Source organism: Heterodontus francisci, chromosome 2, assembly GCF_036365525.1.
Source record: "Heterodontus francisci isolate sHetFra1 chromosome 2, sHetFra1.hap1, whole genome shotgun sequence".
NCBI lineage: Eukaryota > Metazoa > Chordata > Chondrichthyes > Heterodontiformes > Heterodontidae > Heterodontus > Heterodontus francisci.
This window is the reverse complement of record NC_090372.1, coordinates 23,102,966-23,128,357: the sequence shown is the minus strand read 5'-3', so window position 1 is coordinate 23,128,357 and position 25,392 is coordinate 23,102,966. Positions and strand designations below refer to the sequence as shown.

Here is a 25,392-nt window from a genome sequence, read left to right as displayed (position 1 = left end):
TAAGTAACACTTTGATTTTAAAATTCTCATCCTTGTTTTCAAATCCCTCCATGGCCTTGCACCTCCCTATCTCAGTACCCTCCTCTAGCCGTACAACCCTCCAAGATACCTCTGCTCCTCCAATGCTGGCCTTTTGTGCATACCTGATTCTGATTGCTCCACCATGGTCGCTGTGTCTTCAGCCATCAAACTCCTAAGCTCTGAAATTATCTCCCTAAACCTTTTGCCGCTGTACCTCCCCTTCTACAAGGCAGTCCTTAAAACCTACCCGTTTGACCACATTTTTGGTCATTTGCCCAAACATTACCTTAGGTGACTTGGTGTCAAATTTATTTTGGTAACACATCTGTGAAGTGCCTTGGAACATTTTACTACATTAAAGGTACTATGTAAATGCAAGTTGTTGTTATTGCTATCCGGTATCCAGTCATATGTTGATTATATTAGTGTCCTTTTTCATACTTTGACATATTTGACATCAGAGTAACAGTTTTAAATTGAATTGTTTGTTTCTTTTCTTCTAGTTTCTTTCTTTGTTGTAAGTTTGGGTGGAACTGCCATTGGCATCATCTTTGCATTCATATTGTCCCTGGTTACCAGATTCACCAAGCACGTAAGAGTGATCGAACCTGGATTTGTCTTTGTCATTTCATACCTGTCCTACCTCACTGCAGAGATGCTTTCCCTTTCGGCTATTTTAGCGTAAGTATATTTTTAAACTGTTCAATGTTGAATGTGCTGTTCTCTCTCCTACCTGTAGTTAACAGCAGAGAGGGCATCTGTCTACATCTTCAGCAGTGGATTAGCAATGGCTCTGGGGACACCCAACAGAAAGGGGAAGGAGGGGCTCTCCTGGCTTAGTCAGTAAAGTTGAAGCTAGAAGGTTCTAGGTTCAATTCCCACTTTGTACTGAGTCAGCTAATCTCAATTGGAGTTGCAGTATGGCTGCTATAATCAGCCATGGTGTAGCTGAACTCCTGTGGAGAGAGTTTGCAGTGACTGATCACTACCCAGTGATTCTTGCTGGAAATGGAGGTGGTCTGGATGATGGGTGAGCACAGGATCGGGTTTGGCTCTGTTGCTCCCTGCCAATGTCCATTCACATGTGGAGATTGGTCAATTGGGTGAGCGTGCCTTGTACATGTTCCACCTGGAGCCCCTCAATTCAAGAACGCGTTGTTAAAATTATGGGAATACGCATACTTGAAATGTGTATGGTTTCTAAGAAAATGACAATTAATAGAATAATTCCAGAGAAAAATAGGCATTCCTCTCTTCTATGCTGAGAAGCCACGAGCTGCTGGGGCTTGCTCAGCCTCCTTTTGAGAAATCTGTGAGGAAATTTCAGTGAGGACTCTTGAATTGGCCTCAGGCTCTCTCCTCTTGTTAGCTGGAACACCAGTGTACAGTACGTTGGAGTGGTAGGGTTCTAGGTTGTATCTTCAGTCAGTTCAATTATTCAGTATTAGGAGTAGCTGGGCAAGGGCTAGGTTCCTCCATGTAGGTGGGCAGTTGTTGTTCCAGGGCTCCCTGGGGACTGGCTAAACAGCAGCAATGGCAGGAGGCCTAGGAACAGGCCACTCAGACTCAGCAGCTGCACTTCTGGAGGTTCAAGATTACTCTCTTGGGTCTCAACTGCAGGAGTTGTGTTGCTCAGGTTGGCCAGATAGGAGAGCAAAGGGAAAATGTGACCAATATTCTTGCGTGTTTTATTAAGGGAAATGGTATTGAGTTTTTGCTTCAGTTCTCCTATCTTTACACATCTGTGGTTCATTTCCACCAGTATTGCATTCTGTGGCGTTTGCTGTCAGAAGTATGTGAAGGCCAACCTCTGCGAGCAGTCTATCACCACTGTCAGGTATATGATGAAAATGCTGGCAAGTGGAGCAGAGACCATTATCTTCATGTTTTTGGGAGTCTCTGCAGTGGACACTGATATATGGACATGGAACACAGCCTTTATCCTTTTCACACTGGTCTTCATCTCTGTCTACAGAGTCATTGGTGCGTACTTGAAGATCAAAAGGCTGTTGATTAATCAAATGCTCTTGCAGTCATCCAAGATCAGTAGAAATTGGTTAAGATATGAAAAAAGCAATTTTGATTTAAATAAGTTAGCTCTACAGTTTTTTTTAAATTAACCATCCCAACTTTTCCTCTCATATGGTGCAGAATCTTACCAAATTAGATGTTTACCCAGCTCCTTTTTGAAGGAAACACTTAACAGGTCAGGCAGCATCTGTGGAGAGAAAAACACAATTAACACTTTAGCTCAGTGACCATTCCTCTGTGATAGAGTAGATCTTTTTATTCTTTTCCTATCCCTTTTCCCTGGCTCAGTACTTGCTGAAAAGATGTTCATCTCTAACATCTTCTCGTTCTGATGAAAGGTCATCAACACTAACTGTGTTTCTTTCTCTATAGATGCTCTCTAACCTGCTGAGTGTTTCTCACATTTTCTATTATTATTTCAGATTTCCAGAATTTAGATTTTGACCTTTTTGTTTGAAGAGATTGATCGGTACAGTACTGACCAGTTGGGAAGGGAGATGAAGGGATGGTTATGGACTGAGGTGTTAAATTGTTGTAGATGAACAGGCCAAGGATGAATAGTAGAGACATTTTGGTAATCAGACTGTGCCTATTCCCCCTCATCTTTAAATGGGGTAATGCTCCTACTGAGGTGGAGTATAAACCTAAGATTTTCCATCTTTTGTAGGTGGTCAGAAGCCAAGGGTAAGGAGCCTCTCTTGGAAATTGAATAACCTGGAGTGGCTCAGTCTAGACTCATAAATAGAAAAACTGAACGAGTTATCACAGAGCTCTCAGGACCTTTGGAATTGTATCCCTGAATAGCATTCTACCTTAGTGAGGAGATGAAAACAAAATTTAACATCAAACACAGTGGCGCAGTGGTTAGCACCGCACCCTCACAGCTCCAGAGACCCGGGTTCAATTCTGGGTACTGCCTGTGCGGAGTTTGCAAGTTCTCCCTGTGACCGCGTGGGTTTTCGCCGGGTGCTCTGGTTTCCTCCCACAGCCAAAGACTTGCAGGTTGATAAGTAAATTGGCCATTATAAATTGCCCCTAGCATAGGTAGGTGGTAGGGGAATTGTGGGGATGTGATAGGATTAGTATAACTGGGTGGTTGATGGTCAGCACAGACTCGGTGGGCCGAAGGGCCTGTTTCAGTGCTGTATCTCTAAAAAAAACTTTATTCCAGAGGAAAGCGGGCATATGCTTCTGCTTTTGAGTTGCTGTTTCAACCCCTTTGTTTATTCAGGAACCCAGAAGAAATTCAGATAGGAGTGAATGAATGGGGTGTAGGTAGGTGGTAAAGAATATGGGATTACTGTAGGGTTAGTATAAATGGGTGGTTCTCGGTCGGCACAGACTCGGTGGGCCGAAGGGCCTGTTTCAGTGCTGTATCTCTAAATAAATAAAAAGTTACATTGCTTCATCACCTGTGTACCAATCTTGTTACATGGTACATTGAATTCATTGGTTTCCTTGGGCCATGTCCTTTAAGGTACTGTGTTTGTTATTTTTAAATGCTAGCAGATTTGAGCTTTAACTAAAATATTCCCACTTTTTTTCATTGCTTAGGTATTGTAGTTCAGACCTGGATTCTCAACCGCTACCGTGTGGTGCAGTTGGCGTTTATAGATCAGGTGGTGATGTCGTACGGAGGCCTACGTGGATCTATGGCCTTTGCTCTAGTGGCGTTGCTGGATCTGGAGCGCATACCCGAGAAGCGATTGTTTGTCAGTACGACCATGATTGTCGTGTACTTCACGATCATCTTCCAGGTAATTATCAGATTTGTTCTGTCCACCCCCTCCGCAATGGAAATGCAAAGCTATTTTATCTTTCAAATGAAATGTTAAACCAAAGCTCTGTCTGCCCTCTGGTGGATGTGAATGATCCAGTGGATACTATCTTGAAGAGCAGTGGAGTTCTCTCCAGAATCCTGGCCAATATTTATCTCTCAACGAACACCAGTAAAACAGTTGCTCTGGTCATTATCACATTGCTCTTTGTGGGACCTGGCTGTGCACAAATTGTCTTCCGTGTTTCCTACATTACTACAGTGACTACACATCAACAAGCATTCCATTAGCTGTAAAGAACTTAAGGACATCCTGAGGATATGAAAGGCACTATATAAAAGTTTTTATTTCCTTATTGCAGAAATCCAAGGGATTTTAATGCATAATGTTACGACCAGGAGAGGAAGGGGTCCAGGGCTCCCCTCTTAGCCCTTTTCTGCTTTGGCCGTAACAGGGTTTACCTTTTAAAAACACAATGATTTTAGCTTCCCCTCAGTGAGTCCTGGCTCACTGTTCTCTAATTGTAACTGTAAAGGAATCAACCAGACAGGTTTTCTCAGGTTTAAACAAGAAAAGTGTAAGTTTATTAACCTTAAAACTCTAACTCAGTTAAAATTACTAAGAATATGTGACACAACCACGCTAGCATGCATACATGATAAACACATACACAAATAGATACAGAGGAGGAGAAAGAATTAAAGGGGGAAGGTTTGAAGAAGTAGATGGAATTCAGTTACTGGTTTTGGGTTGGATGTAAAGTCGTGAAGTTAAGTCTTGCAGTTCTCGTTGGGGCCCAGTGCACACTTTCAAACTTGTTTTGCTGGTAACAGAAGGCTGTAGGGCTCTTCTGTCTTGAGGCTTAAGTTACTTCCTTGGGTCCCTGGAATATTGAGTGAGAAAGAGAGAGAGAGAGACTTTGGTCTTCAAAAGAAGTCTGCCTCAAATCTTTACTGTGAGCACAATTCTATCAATTCCCAGGTCGGCCAGCAGTTAATCATGTGACTAGCTCTTTGAGACAGCAACGCCTATGAGGATTGTTGATACTTCAAAGCTTACTAGACACACTCTGGGCGGGGGGGGGGGGGGGGGGGGGGGTGGGGGGGGAGGCGGTGTTGGGTGGAATGCTGGTTCTTACACAATGACTCTCAATGTCTTTTGATCATCATTATTGACTAAACCCATCTGGCTAATTGGATTAGGGAGCACTTCTATTGTCTCTCTGTGCAACTGTCTCTCAGAATGTAAATGTGCAGCCATGTTTCCAGCCACTGCTCTGTGGTCTTTCTTAACAAGTTATTTTCAATGTCCAGTAAGTGTTCAAATATTGTTCCAAATGACGAAATTAATATATTTCCATTTGACAGGTGTAGTTTCCATCACAATAAGCACAGACCATATGCTGAATAGGCCATGTTATAGATGGGGCCCCTTCTATTCCCCTCCGGATTATGAGGGACTGATGCTGTCATTAGGCTAAAGCTGGATCCTAGGGTGAGAAGTTGTAATCTCATGAAGTAGAGTGGCATTGAATTGCAAGAGCTTTGTTAGTCCTGAAATCAAGTTTAATGTGTATTACTAATTTAGTGACCCCTTGATGCTGTCCAAATTAGGTCTGGCAGTTTTAAAATTGAAAGGGAAAGCTTATTTTTGGTCAATATTTATTCAATATGTTTAACACAATTTTGTAATAGAAAGTGGTGTGCATGAGTTTTGTGCAGCTCATATATCACTTGGTACTTCATTTCGAGTAAACTACATGTCCCAGTTTGTATGCTCTGTAACTCCAGGAAGTGGTTCAGAATTAAAACTCCAACCAGAGTAGTTTGCTTTTGGCAGTTGTGTGCACTGGAAATGAATAAAGAAAGAAAAAAGTGGTAACTGCAGCATGTGTGAGCAATCCAGAGCAAAGCCCTGAATCAGCTATGAAAGAGTGCAGTAACGCATAAGAATTCAACATTACACAGGGAAGGATTGTTGTCCCCTTATTCTGTACAGTATGGAGAGGAAGAAAGACTATTCCCCTGGCCTGAACTGTGTGGCGGGTGATGAATACTATCTCCATAGTTTGTCCTATATGGAGAGGGATGAACACTACTCCCATAGTCTGTACTATATGGAGAGAGATGAATTCTACCTCCTCGGTCTGTACTGTATGAAGGTTGCTGGAGAGGGAAAATTTGGTGTATCAAGTATCAATGAATAGAAACTAGACACTGTTGCATGGAAACTGTGGCACACAGATGGACATAAAAGAAAGGCTTGCATTTTTATAGCACCTTTCATGACCACTGTACATCCCAAAGCACTTTATAGGCAAAGGAGTACTTTAGAAGTATAGTCACTGTTTTAATGTATGAATGCCTTCTGTTGTGAACTTGCTTGTATCTGATCTTTGGAGTTTATTATATTCATATCAGCTATGTTGTGGATTCTGCTCACTGATGAAGTTGTGCTGATTGTGATATTTTGCAGGGTCTGACAATTAAACCTTTGGTTAAATGGCTGAAAGTAAAGAGGAGTCAGCAGAAGGAGCCTTTACTCAATGAGAAACTTCATGGAAGAGTAAGCTCAATCTCTCAGAATCCAATAAATGTGTTGAAGTAGGATCCCTTCATAAATGGGCATGCTGATAGAGTCATACAGCACCAGAACAGGCCCTTTGGCCCAACGAGTCTGTGCTGACCATCGACCACCCATTTATACTAATCCTACATTAATCCCATTTCCTTCTCACATCCCCACCTACCCTCAATTCTCATACCAGCCACCTGCACTAGGGGCAATTTACAATGGCCAATTTACCTATCAACCTGCAAGTCTTTGGCATGTGTGAGGAAACCAGAGCATCTGGTGGAAACCCACACGGTCACAGGGAGAACTTGCAAACTCTGCATAGGCAGTACCCAGAACCGAATGCAGGTCACTGGAGCTGTGAGGCTGCGGTGCTAACCACTGCGCCACTGTGCCACCCTATAATGATGCACTTGTGTCCATTTGGGAGCATATACCTGCCTTCAGTGTCACTACTGTTGTGGCAACAGCTGTGTTACTTACAAATTACAGCCTAAGTTGTCCATTCTGAGTTCAGCATTTTGGTTGGCGACCAACGTTAAAGTTTACGGATAATCACTGCATCATCTCCAGCCTGTGCTGACTTGTTGGATTCTTGGATTTGATCATTTTCTGTTAAATTTATATTGGGATGTGGGTATCTCCGGCAAGACTGACATTGATTGTCCATCTTTAGTTGGCCTGAGAAGGTGATGATGCAGCTGAGTGGTTTACCTAGCCACTTCAAAGGACAGCAAAGAGTCAACCACATTGGTCTGGCGGTTGAGTCACACAAAGGTCAGACTACAGGTTACCTTACCAAATCAACATTAGTGAACTAGTTGGGTTCGCATTGCAATCTGACAGCTTCAGTGAAAAGTCACTTGATAGAAGTTTCTAATTGAAGGTTATTAAAACTGAATTTAAATTTTCATGATGGGGTTTGAACTCAGGAGTACATCCCTATGAATCTCCTTTAATTAAGTTGAAACCAGACAAATTCCTATAGACACTTATTTCGGTCCAAAGGATTGAACTAGCTTTCCATCAGATAAAGAAAACTAACAGAATATTACCATCTAACGGATAGCCTATTTTTAATAATTATGGCTAAGTCATCAATATCCCAGATATTATAAGGGTCTGGGAAACTCTCTTCAGTACATCTCTCTCCATCTAAAGAGACACAGAGAGGGGATTCTTGTAGTTGTATACAGAATGCGACATGAGACGATTTATTAACTTTTATATATTTATTAAAGGATTTAACATGCCATACACTTTTAAGTGGATAAGTATGTCAGAATATCAAATATTACTAAGAGCTGTAACACACAATCTTATTTCTAACATAGAATCCAAAAGTTTAACTTTGCTAATGTTACAGCAAAATATATTAGAATATCCAAGTAAACCATGGGGTGAGAAGTATTGTTTGAGGAATTCAACACTTCTAATTTTTTGCTTCAAACACCCTCAAGTTTATACTGTTTCTAAGGTGTCATCTGACCTTTTAGCATATAGGTGTTACCTTTCTGTGTGTGTTTTTCTTGCTTTCAAGATCCATATTTGGTAGTATCATTAACTAACATCGCCACTTAATGTTTTACTGGAAACCCCATGCTCTTGAAATTGTGAGCATTTATCTGGTCAAGATATTTATAATTGTGTTTTCTTGACCTCTTGTTCCTGTAAGTACTATTTCATTTTATTGTTTTATTATCTATAATTGTGTTTTTATGGTAGTTTGAACTGTCTTTGTGGGTCAATCTGCCTACATTTACCAACACCATCAATTAATTAGATTTATGGTTACCTTCTGCTGGTGTTACACAGGATATTTCAATGTGTGTGTTTATCCTCCAAGTCCCTGGTAACAGAGACGCTGAAATGGATTTCCCAACTTGAAAGTTGTTTCTGGTTCATAATCTTCTGCAACAGGGACCTCAAAAATGTTTAACTCTACCTTCTTAAAGGGGAATGTCAATGAGTCTTGAAAACTGACCATTTATTCAATCTTTAATTCTAAAAGGTATAATATATTAACTATATCTAAATTCTACCTAATTAAGCCTATTATACATATATTTCATCACAAAAGGAGGAGGAGTGGCATTATTGATTAAGGTTAATGTTACAGAGCTGGAGAGTGAGGATGTCCAAGAGGAGTCAAGGACAGAATCTATTTGGCTAGAGCTAAGAAACAATAGAGATACCATTACACTACTTGGTGTATTCTATAGACCACCAACTAATGGGAACAATATAATGGAACAAATTTGCAAAGAAATTACAAAGAGGTGCAAAAACTACAGAGCAGTTAGAATGGGGGACCTTTGGCTATCCCAGTCTATATTAGGATAACTATAGTGTAAAGGGCAGAGAGGAAGAGGAAGAGGAGTTTCTAAAGTGTATTCAGGAGAAATTTCTACATCAGTAAGTTTCCAGTATAATGAGGAAGGAGGCAATGTTGGATCTGCTTCTGGGGAATAAGGTGGGATAAGTGGATCAAGTGTCAGTAGGGGAACATTTAGGGGACAGTGATTATAGTATCATAAGGCTTAGGTTAGCAATGGAGAAGAACAAGGAACAATCCAGAGTAAAAATAATTAATTGGGAATGGGCCAATTTCAGTGAGGTGAAAATAGATCTGGCCCAGGTAAATTGTAATCAAAGACTAGCAGATGAAACTGTAATGGAACAATGGGCTGCCTTTTCAAGAGGAGATAGTTTGGGTACAGTCAAGATATACTCCCACAAGGGGGAAAGATAGGACAAAAAAAGCCAGAGCTCCCTGGATGATGCAAAAGGTAGAGAGTAAAATGAAGCAGCAAAAGGGTGCATATGATGGATGCCAGGTTGATAATATAAGTGAGAACCAGGCTGAATATAGAAAGTTCAGAGGGGGAATGAAAAAAATAAAAGCAGCTAAGAGAGAAGAGACTGGTAGCTAACATGAAATAGAATCTAAAGGTCTTCTATAGGCATATAAATAGTAAAACGGTGGTAAAAGGAGGAGTGGGGCCAATCAGGGACCAGAAAGGGAATTAATGCATGGAGGCATAGGGCATGACTGTAGTACTAAATGAGTACTTTGCAGCTGTCCTTACCAAGGAAAAGGATGCTGCCTAGTCACAGTGAAAGAGGAGGTATTCTAAACAATGGATGGGCTAAAAATTGATAAAGAGGAGGTATTCTAAAGGCTGGCTGTACTTAAAGTTGATAAGTCAGCAAGACCAGATCAGATACATCCAAGAATACAGTGGGAACTAAGGGCAGAAATTGCAGAGGCACTGGCCATAATCTTCCAATCCTCCTTAGATACAGGGGTGGTGCCAGAGGACTGGAGAATTGCAAATGTTACACCCTTGTTCAAAAAAGGGTGTAAGGATAAGCCCAGCATCTACAGGCCAGTCAGTTTAACCTCGGTGCTGGGAAAGCTTTTATAAATGATAATGTGGGTCAAAATTAATAGTCATGTGGACGAATGTGGATTAATTAAGGAAAGCCAGCATGAATGTGTTAAGGGCAAATCATGGTTAACTAATTTGTTTGAGTTTTCTCATGAGGTAAAAGAAAGGGTTGGTGAGTGTAATGCAATTGATGTGGTGTACATGGACATCCAAAAGGCCTTTGATAAAGTGCCACATAACAGGCTTGATAGCAAAGTTGAAGCCCATAGAATAAAAAGGACAGTGGCAGGAAGAATATGAAGTTGACTGAGTGACAGGAAACAGGGAGTAGCGGTGAACAGTTGTATTTTGGACTGGCGGACAGTGTATATTGGGGCTCCCCAGGGTCGGAATTAGGACCACTGCTTTTCTCGATACATACTAATGACCTAGACTTGGGTGTGCAGGGCATAATTTCAAAATTTGCAGAGGAGACAAAACTTGGAAGAATTGTGAACTGTGAGGAGGATAGTGATAGACTTCACGAGGACATAGACAGCCTGGTGGAATGAACGGACACATGGCAGATGAAATTTAATGCAGAGAAATATGAAGTGATGCATTTTGGTAGGAAGAACGAGGGAAGGCAATATAAAATAAAGGAAGCAATTCCAAAGAGGGTGCCGGAGCAGAGGGACCTGGAGGTATATATGAAGGTTGAGAAAGTTGTTAATAAGACATATGGGATTGTGAGCTTTATAAATAGAGATATAGAGGACAAAAGCAAGGAAGTTATGATGAACCTTTATAAAATACTGGTTCAGCCTCAAATGGAGTATTATGTCCAGTTCTGGGCACCAAACTTTAGGAAAGAATGAGGCACATTAATTTTGTTGTATGAACGTTGATTTGAAAACTGTTGCTGAAGTCAAAAAAGGATTTATTTTTAAAAAATCACCAGGTCCTTGGCTGGAAAGAACAGATAGTGCTTGTGGAGACAAATGGGCTACTTCCCTTATCCAATTTAACCCACAATGGACTTTGAGCACCAGACATTGAAGGTGAGGGAGCTCAAATTTCAGGTTGACTGCTGGGATGGTTGAATCCACAAACAGACATGGTCAGACCAGCTGGTCACGTGACTAACCTGCTTGGCAATCTGGTTTTTCTGAATTGTACAAACAATTTGAACTGAGAGACTGCAGAATGTTCCTGGACTGAAGAAGACCTCTCCTGTCTGTCTGGCTCTCCCTCTCTTTCTCACGGAACTCCAAATCCACTGAAGACACATGAACCCCAAAAGAGAAAAGTCTCCTACATCGAGAAAGGTTTAAGAAGAATACTAGGCCCCAACGAAAAGCAAGATCGACCTACAATCAATGACTCTGCAGTGAGCTCAAGGAACTGTAACAAAAAACCATCTTCAGATATTGCCTCAAACTTTTCCACCTTATTTCTTCTGCTATTTTCTGTCTCTATCTGCATGTGTGTATTGCGTATGCATGCTAGTGTGGGTGCATTGTGTATCCGTAGACGTTAACCGAATTAGAGTTTAAGTTTAATAAAATTTCAACCTTTTTTCTTTAAACTTAAGAAAACCTGTTTGGCTTGTTTCTTTGCCTTATAATTGAAAAACAGTAAACAAGGATTCACCACGGGGGGAGCTAAAAACATGGTGTGTTTAAAATAAAACCCTGTTATGGTGAGCCCAGGTGAAGGCTGAAAGAGACCCCTAGACACTTTTCTCACCTGGTCATAACAGAAATTTGGGTGCTAGCATCCAGGATTGACCCACAGACAAACCAGAGAAATTGGAAGTGGGAAGCCACATTGTTCCTAATCAAAAACAAGAGCAAGATTTCAATATAGGTTTTCTTGTGGTTCTGTATGCTTAAGTACTAACATGTCTGCAACTGAAGCCAGTAGCTCTGCAAACCAGGGTGAAGAAACTTGGGATAAGTTAAAAGAACAGTCTATGGAGGAGCTGAGAAAATGGCTGAGCAGTGTGGGTTCACTGTACGTGGCAAAGCTAGGAAGTCTGAACTCCTACGACTAGTGGCCAGCCATTTTTCCCTTGAATCTGAAGAAGCAAAAACAGGGTTAGAAGCAGACTCTGACAGGGTATTGTTAGCAAAGATACAATTGGAACAGGGGAAACTTGAATTTGAGGAAAGGGAAAGAGAGAGAGAGAGAGAGGCAGGAGAGGGAGAAAGAAAGAGCCTTCCAGAAGGAACATGAAGAAAAAGATCGAGAGGAGAAGGAATGAGAGAGGGAAGAGAGGGAGAGAGAAAGAACCTTTCAGATGGAGGGCAAAGAGAGAGAGTTGAAGCAGCTTGAGTTACCTAGGGGTGACAGAGTAACCCAGCGAAAGCATGGCCAATATGGGGGAGCGTAATTCAGGGCTGGGTACAGAATTGTTAAAACAAGCTCAACTATTCCCAATATTCAACGAGGAAGATGTAGAAGAGTTTTTGTGTCCTTTGAGAAACAGGCAAGGCAGCTAAAATGGCCAGCTGTGACCTGGTCTCTCTCATTACAAAGCAAGCTAACCGGAAAAGCCCATGAGGTTTATTCCCTGTTGTCAGATGAGAGTTCATCAGATTATGAACTGACAAAAAATGCTATCCTTGGGGCATATGAATTAGTACCCGAAGCCTATCGCCAAAAGTTCAGAACTCTCAAGAAGCAGGTTGATCAAATTTACCTGGAGTTTGAAAGAAGTAAGCAGCTGGCTTTTGACCAGTGGCTGAGGGCTCTTAAAGTACAGCTCAGCTATGAGAATCTGAGAAGTAATTCTGTTTGAGGAATTTAAAAACTCTCTCCCACTCTCCATAAAGACAGAGGAGCAATGGGTTCAAAGAGCCCAGCAAGCAGCTGATGAGTTTGCTTTAATTTATAGGTCAGTTTCCCAGGTGAGAACCTTTCCTAATCAACCACACAAATCCAAAAAGGACAAAGGGTGGGAAGGTGATAGGAGCCACGCAGTCCTAGGGGAGAAAGAAAAGCAGGAGACACGGGGCCCTCCTCAAGCCAAAAAGAAAGGTGCTGTGAGTTGGAGTGAGACCCGGAGACTTGTGTGCTTCCATTGCAATAAGGCAGGTCATCTAAAAGCTGACTGCTGGAAACTAAAGGGAAAACCTGTAGGGTTGATCAGGGCACACCCACTCAGTGAAGACGAGACCCTAATGGAAAGCATTGCAGAACAAGCTGTGGCTTTAACTGCAGTAAGAATGAGACCCAGGAAGCTTACTACTGCAAGTGCAGGAAAATTCAATAGGATTCCTGAAGGTTATCAGGGTTTTGTGTCTGAAGGGAAAGTAACCCCATACTCCTCAAGTGGGGCAAGCAAGCCCATAGTGATTCTCAGGGACACAGGGACCACCAGATCCCTTTTACTGGGAAAAGGCTTGACATTTCCTCCAGAGAATGCAGTCAACATAGAATGGTGGTGAATGGTATTCGAGGGCAGTGTATGTCTGCACCTGGAGTGCGACCTAGTTTCAGGACCGGTGACTGTAGGGATTGTCCCTAGTTTGCCTGTGGACAGAGTTGACCTGCTCCTAGGTAATGATCTGGCGGGGTGAAGGTGATAGCCCCCCTAGTAGTGAAAGGAAGACTGCAGGAGGGCAGAGTGACAGGGCAGTGGCAGGAGACGGACCCAGCTCCCGCAGAGGAGACTGCACTGGCACTGCAGGCAAATGACCATGAGGTCTGTCTGGATGAGACTTTCTTTGGAAAGTTAGGAGACCCAGGGAATGAATTAAATGGATTTTCCCTAGCTGAGGCTCAGCGAGCCGACCAGTATTGCCAGAGTTAGCACAGGCTGCCCAGCCTGAAAGTGAAGCAGAGGGAGTCCCTGATTTGCTACTTTTTAAAGAATGAGGTACTGATGAGGAAATGGAGTTCTGTTCACAGACCTGAGAGCAAGGAGTGGACAGTTGTTCACCAGTTAGTGGTGCCACAGAGGTACCGGAGAGAAATATTAAGAAGGGCCCACTAGACTACAGTGGCTGTACATGCCGGTATATGAAAGACCAAAGCCTGTATAAGACAGCAGTTTGGCTGGCCAAAACTCCACAAAGATGTGGTGGAGTATTGCAGAAGTTGCCACATGTGCCAGATTGAGGGGAAATCCCAAGTTACAGTGAAACGTGCACCCCTAAGTCCTGTACCGGTGTCAGGAGGACCCTCCAGCAGATGGTTGGTGAATTGTAAGGGAGCCCCGCTGAGAACAAAAGGGGACAGGCAAGCACAAGGCTGGAAAAGGTTAGAAAGGGAAGGGGAAAACGTGACCAAGAGGGCAGGTTAAAGGAAGTCCGGAAGGAATCCTGGATGAAAATCCCCTACTCTCCAGTCAGCCAACCCTGAAAAATGTGAAGAGGTAGACCCCACATCCTCCTATGTTAATGTAGACACTCGAAGCACCCCACCAGAGTTGCTAACAGCATTTACAGGAACCTGCAGAGACCAAGAAAGACCTCTAGGGGGCAGAGGAACCATGAGGGTGATGCCTCACATAGCCAAAGTGCCACAGGAGAGTGCAGTAGAGTCTGCACAAATACCTGCAGGCAGGAGTGTCCCAGAGGATAAAGGGGAGATTAGCAAAGAATCCACCCCCACAGTCAGAGAAAAAGAAAACCACGCATCCCCAGAAGTCAAAATCCTTTGCATGACTCAGCGAAGCACTGAAAGAGTATTCAGGCTAGTCCCGCCCACTACTGACTCTCTTAAGAAATAAATTCCAACTTAGGGCGAATTAAACCTAACCATCTCAAAGACACTAGGCAGCCATGGAAATTGACAAACTGAAGAAAACTTTCCCAAAAAAACCACATGTTCATTGGGATGCCAAAAAGGGACAATTAAAGCAACACTGCCACTAAGAAAAGAAGGCTGTAATAAGTTTTAGGATTTATGAATGAATGGGAATGAATGAGAGAAATGCATGTTTTTTTTCTGTATCTTATATTTTCTCTTGACCCTTTTAATGAAGTGCAGTTTTCTCAAATTGCATTTCATTCCGCTGGGTGTGGAGGTATCATGCAGACCTCCCACCTGCCAAAAAGGAGGCATATTAATTTTGTCATATGAACATTGATTTGAAAACTGTTGCTGAAGTCAAGAAAGGACTTGTTTTAACAAATCACCAGGCCCTTGGCTGGAAAGACATTTTCACATTAACAGACAGTTTTTTCTTTTTTTTTTCTTTTTCTTTTGGGCCTCCTTATCTCGAGAGACAATGGATACGCGCCTGGAGGTGGTCAGTGGTTTGTGAAGCAGCGCCTGCAGTGGCTATAAAGGCCAATTCTGGAGTGACAGGCTCTTCCACAGGTGCTGCAGAGAAATTTGTTTGTCGGGGCTGTTACATAGTTGGCTCTCCCCTTGCACCTCTGTCTTTTTTCCTGCCAACTACTAAGTCTCTTCGACTCGCCACAATTTAGCCCTGTCTTTATGGCTGCCCGCCAGCTCTGGCGAATGCTGGCAACTGACTCCCACGACTTGTGATCAATGTCACACGATTTCATGTCGCGTTTGCAGACGTCTTTATAGCGGAGACATGGACGAGACAAAGGGGTTACTTCCCTTATCCAATTTAACCCACAATGGACTTTGAGCACCAGACATTGAAGGTGAGGGAACTCAAATTTCAGGTTGACTGCTGGGATGGCCGAATCCGCAGACGTGGTCAGACCAACTGGTCACGTGACTAGCCTGCTTGGCAACCTGCTTTTTCTGAATTGTACAAACAGTTTGAACTGAGCCTGCAGAATGCTCCTGGACTGAAGAAAACCTCTCCTGTCTGTCTGGCTCTCCCTCTCTTTCTTACGGAACTCCAAATCCACTGAAGACACATGAACCCCAAGAGAGAAAAGTCTCCTACATCGAGCAAGGTTTAAAAAGAATACTAGGCCCCAATGAAAAGCAAGATCTACCTACAATCAATGACTCTGCAGTGAGCTCAAGGAACTGTAACAAAAAACCATCTTCAGATATTGCCTTCTGCTATTTTCTGTCTCTATCTGCATGTGTGTATTGTGTATGCATGCTAGCGTGGGCGCGTCATGTATCTTTCGCAGTTAACGAAATTAGAGTTTAAGTTTAATAAAATTTCAACCTTTTTTCTTTAAACTTAAGAAAACATGTTTGGTTGGTTTCTTTGCCTTATAATTGAAAAACAGTGAACAAGGATTCACCATGGGGGGAGCTAAAAACATGGTGTGTTTAAAATAAAACCCTGTTATGGTAAGCCCAGGTGAAGGCTGCGAAGGAACCCTAGACCCCTTTCTCACCTGGTTGTAACAATGTGAAGGCTTTAGAGAGGGTGCAGAAAAGATTTACAAGGATAGTTCCAGGGATGAGAGATTTCGGATGTGTGGATAGATTGGTGAATCTGGGATTGTTCTCCTTAGGGAAGGGAAGGTTGAGAGGAGATTTGATAGAGGTGTTCAAAATCATGAGGAGTCTGGACAGAGTAGATAGGGAGAAAGTGTTCCCATTGGTGGAAGTGTTGAGAACAAAAGGACACCAATTAAAGGTGATCAGCAAGAGAACCAGAGGTGACATGAGGAAAAACTTCTCGCAGGCAATGGTTAGGATTTGGAATGCATTGCCTGAGAGTGTTGTGGAGGAAAATTCAATTGTGACTTTCAAAAGGGAATTGGATAATTATCTGAAGAGAAATAATTTGCAGAGCCCCAGGGAAAGGGCGGGGGAGTGGACTAGCTGAATTGCTCTTGCAGACAGCTGGCACAGACACAATGGGCCGAATGGCCTCCTCCTGTGCTGTAACCATTCTGAGATTCTGTGAGTAACTAGGGGTGCAGCATAACAAAAAAAATTTTTAATACGTCTCCCCCCCCCCTCCCCCCACCCCTACTTAAAATAGCATTGTTGCCATCAAGACAAATTTAAAAAATAATAATCTCCTAACTTTTAAGTTGAACATCTTATCCTATATTCTAGCACACTCTTTGACACCTGACGACAGGAATGGATGGATCGATTATAAGTATTTTAATAAATTCCAATGAAACTCAGGGTCAAATCTTCCTGGCCCCGTGGTGGCGGGTTTGGAAACAGTACCGGGAGCAAAACCTTCACCATACGCGTCGGGTTGGCTTCTGCCTCTGAGCGATCTTGCTGGAGGCGGGGTCAATGCACCAGCATCTACCTGCCCAACAGCGGCAGCTAGCCAATTCGGGCAATTAAGGCACCAAATGGGGGCAAGTTGCTGACGCCGCCACAATCTTCCCAGTATTTGAACGGCCTCCCGCAGAGTTGGGAGGCTGGCAGCAGCTTGAAGGCAGCCTCCCGGCGGCAGGTGGCAGGGCCATTGGGGCCTCCTGTCACTGGCTCTATAAAAGTGCATAGTCTGCAGCCTCAGCCATAACCCTTTCTGTGGAAAGGTTTCCCCTTCACACTGATAGTTCTACGAGCTGTGGGTCTTCCATTTCTTTGAATATTAATTAGGCTTCTGAGGGTGCCTCCCTTTCGAAGCACCCTCACACTCCCCTACCTTCCTCAGCAGCACCCAACTCTACCAGTGAGGCTCCATCTGTCCAGTGCTGTGGTCCCTCCTATTGGGCCTCCTGCCTCAGGAACCTGGCCACTGTCCTTAATTGGATGGCAAACACGGAGGTGGTCTGTTAATTGTCCGCCTCCTGGAAGTTTCCAACTGTTGGCACACCTCTGACTAGTGTGGAGTCAGGACCCAGAAATAGTACCAATACCTGAAATTTTTTGAAGGGCATAAGATTCTGCCCATCGTCTTTAAACAATAATCAGTGTTAGATTCACAGATCTTTCCAGATGGAAATTATTGTGCAGTAGGTAATTTTTTTGTTGGACAGAAAGGAATATTTCATGAAGAGTTTTTGAAAGAACGATCCTTGTACCATAGTGTTGCAAGTGCAATCATTTTCATTTCCTCACATGTAAAGAATTGTGACTGTCTTTTTTTTTTCAAGGCTTTTGATCATATTGTGTCTGCAATAGAAGACATCTCGGGGCAAATTGGACACAACTATTTTCGAGACAAGTATGTAAATTTATTGATAGATTTCTTCAGTGTTCTGTAAATATTCAGTACCATTCATTAATGCTCCCTTTATTGTGTAATTTGTTTTTATAGTTTTAGGGAGGAGTGCTGCCTGTCCTATCAGATCAAGTTTCTACTGGTTCTTTGCCAGATCTGTGCTCGTACTGAAATAACAATTGCTGCATGACCTACAGTCTGACTTCCCTTCTGTAACAGCACAAGTTCTAATTGTTTCATCAAATGATCTCATTTTAGATTTTGCTGCTTTGCAGTTCTTCCTTGTCTTCACAGTTTGGTTAATATAGATAAAATGCAACCCCTTTACTATGGTTTGTTCAATTCCAGGTGGATTAACTTTGATAGAAATTATCTGAGTAAAGTAATGATGAGGAAATCGGCACAAATTAGCCGGGATAATATCCTCAACGTTTTCCGTGAGCTGAATCTGAAGGATGCCGTCAGCTACGTGTCTGAGGTAATCTCACCACTGGGCCACTTATTTACACAGATGCACAAAAGGCAGGCCTTGTATCTGGAAGTCGGTGTGTTCGATTATGGGAACCATACTTTAGGAAACATGTCAAGACCTTGGAGCGGGTGACGAGGGGATTTACCGGAATGATACCAAGGATGAGGAACTTCAGTTATGAGGGAAGATTAGAGAAGCTGGGATTGTTCTCCTTAGAGAAGGGAAGATTTAATAGAGGTGTCAATATTATGCAAGGTTTTGATCGAGTAAATAAGGAGAAACAATTTCCACTGGCAGGAGGGTCACTAACCAGAGGACACAGATTTAAGATAATTGGCAAAAGAACCAGAGGGGAGATGAGAACAGTGAATTGTAATGATCCGCTGTGCACAATAGAATAGAGCTGAAAGCAAATTTAATAGCAACTGTCAAAAGGAAATTGGATATATACTTGAAAGGAAATGTTTGGAGGTCTATGGGGAAAGAACAGGGATGTGAGGCTAACAGGGGGAGACAGTAGTGTAGTGGTAATGTCACTGTACTAGTAGTCCAGAGACTCAGGCTGACGCCCTAGGGACATGAGTTCAAATGCCCCCACAGTAGTTGATGGAATTTAAAATTCATTAATTAATAAAAGTTTGGAATTGAAGGCTAGTCTCAGTAATAGTGCCATGACAATATCATCAATTGTAAAAAAACATCTGGTTCGCGAATATCTTTTAGGGAAGGAAATCTGCTGTCTTTAGCCTGTCTAGCCAACAAGTGAGTCCAAACCCACAGCAATGTGGTTGACTGTTAACTGCCCTGTGAAATGGCTTACCAAGCCACTCAGGTGTCAAGGGCAATTAGGGTTGGGCTACAAATGCTGGCCTTGCCAGTGATGCCACATTCCATGACAGAATGAAAAATAAAGATAGCTCTTTGAAAGAGCCAACCTGGGCTGAATGGATGCCTCCTGTGCTATGTTATTCTATGATTCTATCACTTACTATCTTGAAGCTGTATTGTTGTCCTGTACATGTTATGTGCAGAACATAGATCAAGAGTCTCTGAACCTGCAGTCTGCCATATATCGTGTCCCTTCCTATTTCATTGGAATCGTCACTACCCATTATATGCTCAAGAAAGGGGCAAACCTGCTACTTTGCTGGGTGAGGGTGAATAAGTATGACTCATGATTATGTCCTGGACATGCATGATGTCCTTTGCTTAAAGTTCCGCTTGCATTACTAAAAGAAAGTCTGGTCATATTTCCAGGGCAATTGTGCCCCCTCACCTTGCACTTGTTGGTCTTTTGTTTATTTATTGATACAGCACTGAAACAGGCCCTTCGGCCCACCGAGTCTGTGCCGACCAAGAACCACCCATTTATACTAACCCTACAGTAATCCCATATTCCCTACCACCTACCTATTCTAGGGGCAATTTACAATGGCCAATTTACCGATCACCTGCAAGTCTTTGGCTGTGGGAGGAAACCGGAGCACCCGGCGAAAACCCACATGGCTACAGGGAGAACTTGCAAATTCCACACAGGCAGTACCCAGAATTGAACCCAGGTCCCTGGAACTGTGAGGCTGCAGTGTTAACCACTGCGCCACTGTGCCATCCATTGTTCTGATTATTTTATACAGCAGTTATGACATTTTTCCTTTTTCTGATGCAGGTTGAATCTTCCCATCCTGCCATGGGTTTAGTGAACCCTCTTTCCAGGTGGATTTTCTCCTGCTTTCCCCTTCTATACTCCCGATAATTTGGAGTACCGAAATACATAAGACCATATTCCTGCAACAGAATAGTATTGTTTGAATGAAATTCTCCACCCTATTTCCCTTGTAAAACATGAATAAAATGCAAAGAACAAACAAAGAACAAAGAACAGTAAAGCACAGGAACAGGCCATTTGGCCCTCCAAGCCTGCGCAGATCTTGATGCCTGCCTGAACTAACACCTTCTGCACTTCCGGGGTCCATATCCATCTATTCCCTTCCTATTCATGTATTTGTCAAGATGTCTCTTAAATGTCGCTATCGTATCTGCTTCCACCACCTCCCCTGGCAGCAAGTTCCAGGCACTCACTACCCTCTGTGTAAAAAAACTTGCCTCGCACATTTCCTCTAAACTTTGCCCCTCGCACCTTAAACTTATGTCCCCTAGTAACTGACTCTTCCACCCTGGGAAAAAGCTTCTGACTATCCACTCTGTCCATGCCACTCATAACTTTGTAAACCTCTATCATGTCGCCCCTCCACCTCCGTCGTTCCAGTGAAAACAATCCGAGTTTTTCCAACCTCTCCTCATAGCTCATGCCCTCCAGACCAGGCGACATCCTGGTAAACCTCCTCTGTACCCTCGCCAAAGCCTCCACGTCCTTCTGATAGTGTGGCGACCAGAATTGCACGCAATATTCTAAGTGTGGCCTAACTAAGGTTCTGTACAGCTGCAACATGACTTGCCAATTTTTATACTCTATGCCCCGACCGATGAAGGCAAGCATGCCCTATGCCTTCTTGACTACCTTATCCACCTGCGTTGCCACTTTCAGTGACCTGTGGACCTGTACGCCCAGATCTCTCTGCCTGTCAATACTCCTAAGGGTTCTGCCATTTACTGTATACTTCCCACCTGCATGAGACCTTCCAAAATGCATTACCTCACATTTGTCTGGATTAAACTCCATCTGCCATTTCTCCACCCAAGTCTCCAACCGATCTATATCCTGCTGTATCCTCTGACAATCCTCATCATTATCTGCAACTCCACCAACCTTTGCGTCGTCCGCAAACTTACTAATCAGACCAGCTACATTTTCCTCCAAATCATTTATATATACTACAAAGAGCAAAGATCCCAGCACTGATCCCTGCAGAACACCACCAGTCACATTCCTCCATTCATAAAAACACCTATCCACTGATACCCTCTGTCTTCTATGACCGAGCCAGTTCTGTATCCATCTTGCCAGCTCACCTCTGATCCCGTGTGACTTCACCTTTTGTACCAGTCTGCCATGCGGGACCTTGTCAAAGGCTTTACTGAAGTCCATATAGATAACATCCACTGCCCTTCCTTCATCAATCATCTTCGTCACTTCCTCAAAAAACTCAATCAAATTAGTAAGACACGACCTCCCCTTCACAAAACCATGCTGTCTCTTGCTAATAAGTTCGTTTGTTTCCAAATGGGAGTAAATCCTGTCCCAAATAATCCTCTCTAATAGTTTCCCTACCACTGACGTAAGGCTCACCGGCCTATAATTTCCTGGATTATCCTTGCCACCCTTCTTAAACAAAGGCACAACATTGGCTATTCTCCAGTCCTCTGGGACCTCACCTGTAGCCAATGAGGATGCAAAGATTTCTGTCAAGGCCCTAGCAATTTCTTCCCTTGCCTCCCTCAGTATTCTAGGGTAGATCCCATCAGGCCCTGTGGACTTATCTACCTTAATGCTTTGCAAGACACCCAACACCTCCTCCTTTTTGATAATGAGATGACTGAGACTATCTGCACTCCCTTCCCTAGGCTCATCATCCACCAAGTCCTTCTCTTTGGTGAATACTGATGCAACGTACTCATTTCACCCATTTCCTCTGGCTCCACACATAGATTCCCATCTCTGTCCTTCTGTGGGCCAACCCTTTCCCTGGTTACCCTCTTGCTCTTTATATATGTATAAAAAGCCTTGGGATTTTCCTTAATCCTGTTTGCCAATGACTTTTCATGACCCCTTTTAGCCCTCCTAACTCCTTGCTTAAGTTCCTTCCTACTGTCTTTATATTCCTCAAGTGCTTCGTCTGTTCCTAGCCTTCCAGCCCTTACAAAAGCTTCCTTTTTCTTTTTGACTAGGCTCACAATATCCCGCGTTATCCAAACTTCCCGAAACTTGTCAAACTTATCCTTCTTCCTCACAGGAACATGCTAGTCCTGGATTCTAATCAGCTGACATTTGAAAGCCTCCCACATGTCAGATGTTGATTTACCCTCAAACAGCCGCCCCCAATCTAAATTCTTCAGTTCCTGCCTAGTATTGTTATAACTACCCCAATTTAGCACCTTCACCCGAGGACTACTCTTATCCTTATCCACAAGTACCTTAAAACTTATGGAATTATGGTCACTGCTCCCGAAATGCTCCTCCACTGAAACTTTGACCACCTGGCTGGGCTCATTCCCCAATACCAGGTCCAGAATGGCCCCATCCCTAGTTGGACTATCTACATGTTGTTTCAAGAAGCCCTCCTGCATGCTCCTCACAAATTCTGCCCCATCCAAGCCCCTAGCACTAAGTGAGTCCCAGTCAATATAGGGGAAGTTAAAATCACCCCCCACCACAACCCTGTTACCTTTACATCTTTCCAAAATCTGTCTACATATCTGATCCTCTACCTCCCGCTGGCTGTTGGGAGGCCTGTAGTAAACCCTCAACATCGTGACTGCACCCTTCCTATTCCTGAGCTCCACCCATATTGCCTCGCTGCATGACCCCTCTGAGGTGTCCTCCCGCAGTACAGCTGTGATATTCTCCTAACCAGTAATGCAACTCCCCCACCCCTTTTACATCCCCCTCTATCCCGCCTGAAGCTTCTAAAGCCTGGAACATTTAGCTGCCAATCCTGCCCTTCCCTCAACCAAGTCTCTGTAATAGCAACAACATCATATTTCCAAGTACTAATCTAAGCTCTAAGTTCATCTGCCTTACCTGTTATACTTCTCGCATTGAAACAAATGCACTTCAGACCACCAGTCCTGCTGTGCTCAGCTACATCTCCCTGCCTGCTCTTCCTCTTAGTCCTACTGGCCTTATTTACTATGTCCTCCTCATTTATTTCACTAGCTGTCCTACTGCTCTGGTTCCCACCCCCCTGCCACACTAGTTTAAACCCTCCCGAGTGACGCTCGCAAACCTTGCAGCCAGGATATTAGTGCCCCTCCAGTTTAGATGCAACCCGTCCTTCTTGTACAGGTCCCATCTGTCCCTGAAGAGAGCCCAATGGTCCAGATATCTGAAACCCTCCCTTCTACACCAGCTGCTCAGCCACGTGTTTAGCTGCACCATCTTCCTATTTCTAGCCTCACTGGCACATGGCACAGGGAGTAATCCAGAGATTACAACCCTAGAGGTCCTGTTTTTTAGCTTACTACCTAACTCCCTAAACTCCCCTTGCAGGACCTCGTCACTCTTCCTGCCTATGTCGTTGGTACCGATGTGTACCACAACCTCTGGCTGTTCACCCTCCCCATTCAGAATGCCCCCTGTCCGTTCAGAGTATTGGTTGTTTCCAGTTCTCCAGTTCAGTTAAATATACCTTTGATTTTCTTTGTCTAATTGCTTTGTTTTTCTCCCACAGAGTGAGGATTTTCTCAGGAGGATGGTCGATTTGAACAATAAATTTATTAATCATTGTGATTTAATTGAACAGGATAAGTACAGGGTGTGACTAGCAAATTTACTGCTGTCAAGTAAAACACACTCTGCCCTAGAACATTAAGTACAATGTTTGCGACAGGCAGTCTGCTAGTTGAGTCTGGGGTTTTTGCAGTAGCTCAGCATGTATTGGAACCATTGAACATTATATTAATCAGTCCTGGTCACAATGATCAAAAATAGAATTATGCAGCATAGAAGGTGACCATTGTGCATGTGCCAGCTCTGAAGTGTCAGTCAAGACTGTGGTTTCAAGTGCCTGGAGTGGGACTTTGAACCCATGACTTTCTTACTTAGGTGAGAGTGCTACCACTGAGCCAAGGCTGGCTGATGTAGAACATAAAGGTATTTCAACTAATGTCTCTCAAAGGTAGCATATCCTAAGTATATTTGCTTTAATTTATGAGATATCTGGAAAATTCCAATACATAATTCACCCCTCAAAGCATCGACAGAGTTTTATAGGTGAGTTCTAACTCCTTCTGACTTTTCAATCTTGTAGGGAGAACAGCAAAAGGCTTTGGCTTTTATTCGCTCGAGCAATAATGCTAACATTGACTTCACTGGCTCTCATCATTCTGTCATAGATTCATCCTGCTCTGCAGTGCTGTAAGTATTAGCTGTAAGAGAATCTCAACCTGATGACCAAAAGTATTCGACTATCATTCATGCACAGGGAGAGCTATTCTTTGTCAGGGCACATTTCTCTGCTCCACTCGAAATACAACCCAGATTAAGAAGTGATCTGAGTGGAAAAATCCTAATGCAAGTTTCAAATAGATTTAAGAAAGACTTGCATTTAGATAACGCCTTTCATGATCCCTGGATGTCCCAAACTGCTTTACAGCCAATGAAATGCTTCTGAAGTGTACCATTGTAGGAAACACTGCAGCTAATTTGCACATAGTAAGGTCCCACAAACAGCAATGCAATTAAGACTGGATCGACTATTTTAGTGCTATTGGTTGAGAGATAAATATTGGCGAGCACATTGGGAGAATTCCCTGCTTTTCTATGAAATATTGCCATGGAATCCTTTAGTTTCACCAGTGAGAGCAGACGGTGCCTCAGTTTAATGTTTCATCCAAAAGGTGACAAGTCCAGCTGTGCAGTGCTCCCTCTGGACTACACTGGAATGTCAGCCTGGATTATACGTCAAGTCACTGGAATGGGACTTGAACCACAACCTTTTGGCTCAGAGGTGAGATTGCTACCAATGGGGCCAAGGCTGACACGTTGTGACAAAATGTGTTTGTTATCCCAGGCGAGAGAGTACCAGCGAGGTGTGCTTGGACATGCAAGCGATTGAGAACAGAATGAAGAACTTAAAGGATCGAGAAGAAATTGTCACTTACCACATGTTGCAGCAACATCTATACAAACCCAGGCAACGGGTAAGGAGATTCATGTGGTCCACTCGGCTGTTTGCCTAACTTCCCCTCCGCATTTGAGAAGTGTTCAGGATTCGAAGTTGTGCTATTTCTTTCTAATTCTGTTTGAAACATTTGCACAGGTTTGATCAATGCACAAGCAAAAATTGTCGTCACCTGACATCTAGTTGGTTTGGTGCTCACACTTTGTTCAAGGTGCTGCTAAATAAAAGGTTGGCAAAGAACCGCCTTGTATCACTGAATAAACATCAATCAGTCTATTTACATGTATTTGCATTTTGTGCCAGTGATCTA

The 25,392-nt window shown here is 43.2% G+C and overlaps 1 protein-coding gene across 1 annotated transcript in view; it reads left to right on the top strand.

The window, feature by feature from the left end:
* The window catches only part of LOC137382896 (sodium/hydrogen exchanger 3-like), a 131,049-nt gene that overhangs the window by 81,906 nt on the left and 23,751 nt on the right, over window positions 1–25,392 (top strand). The window contains exons 5-12 of the mRNA XM_068055477.1: window positions 525–702; window positions 1,784–2,004; window positions 3,607–3,809; window positions 6,306–6,395; window positions 17,743–17,813; window positions 18,159–18,288; window positions 24,210–24,316; window positions 24,972–25,101. Coding sequence (XP_067911578.1) covers window positions 525–702; window positions 1,784–2,004; window positions 3,607–3,809; window positions 6,306–6,395; window positions 17,743–17,813; window positions 18,159–18,288; window positions 24,210–24,316; window positions 24,972–25,101 — 1,130 coding nt within the window. The remainder of the gene's footprint in view (window positions 1–524; window positions 703–1,783; window positions 2,005–3,606; window positions 3,810–6,305; window positions 6,396–17,742; window positions 17,814–18,158; window positions 18,289–24,209; window positions 24,317–24,971; window positions 25,102–25,392) is intronic.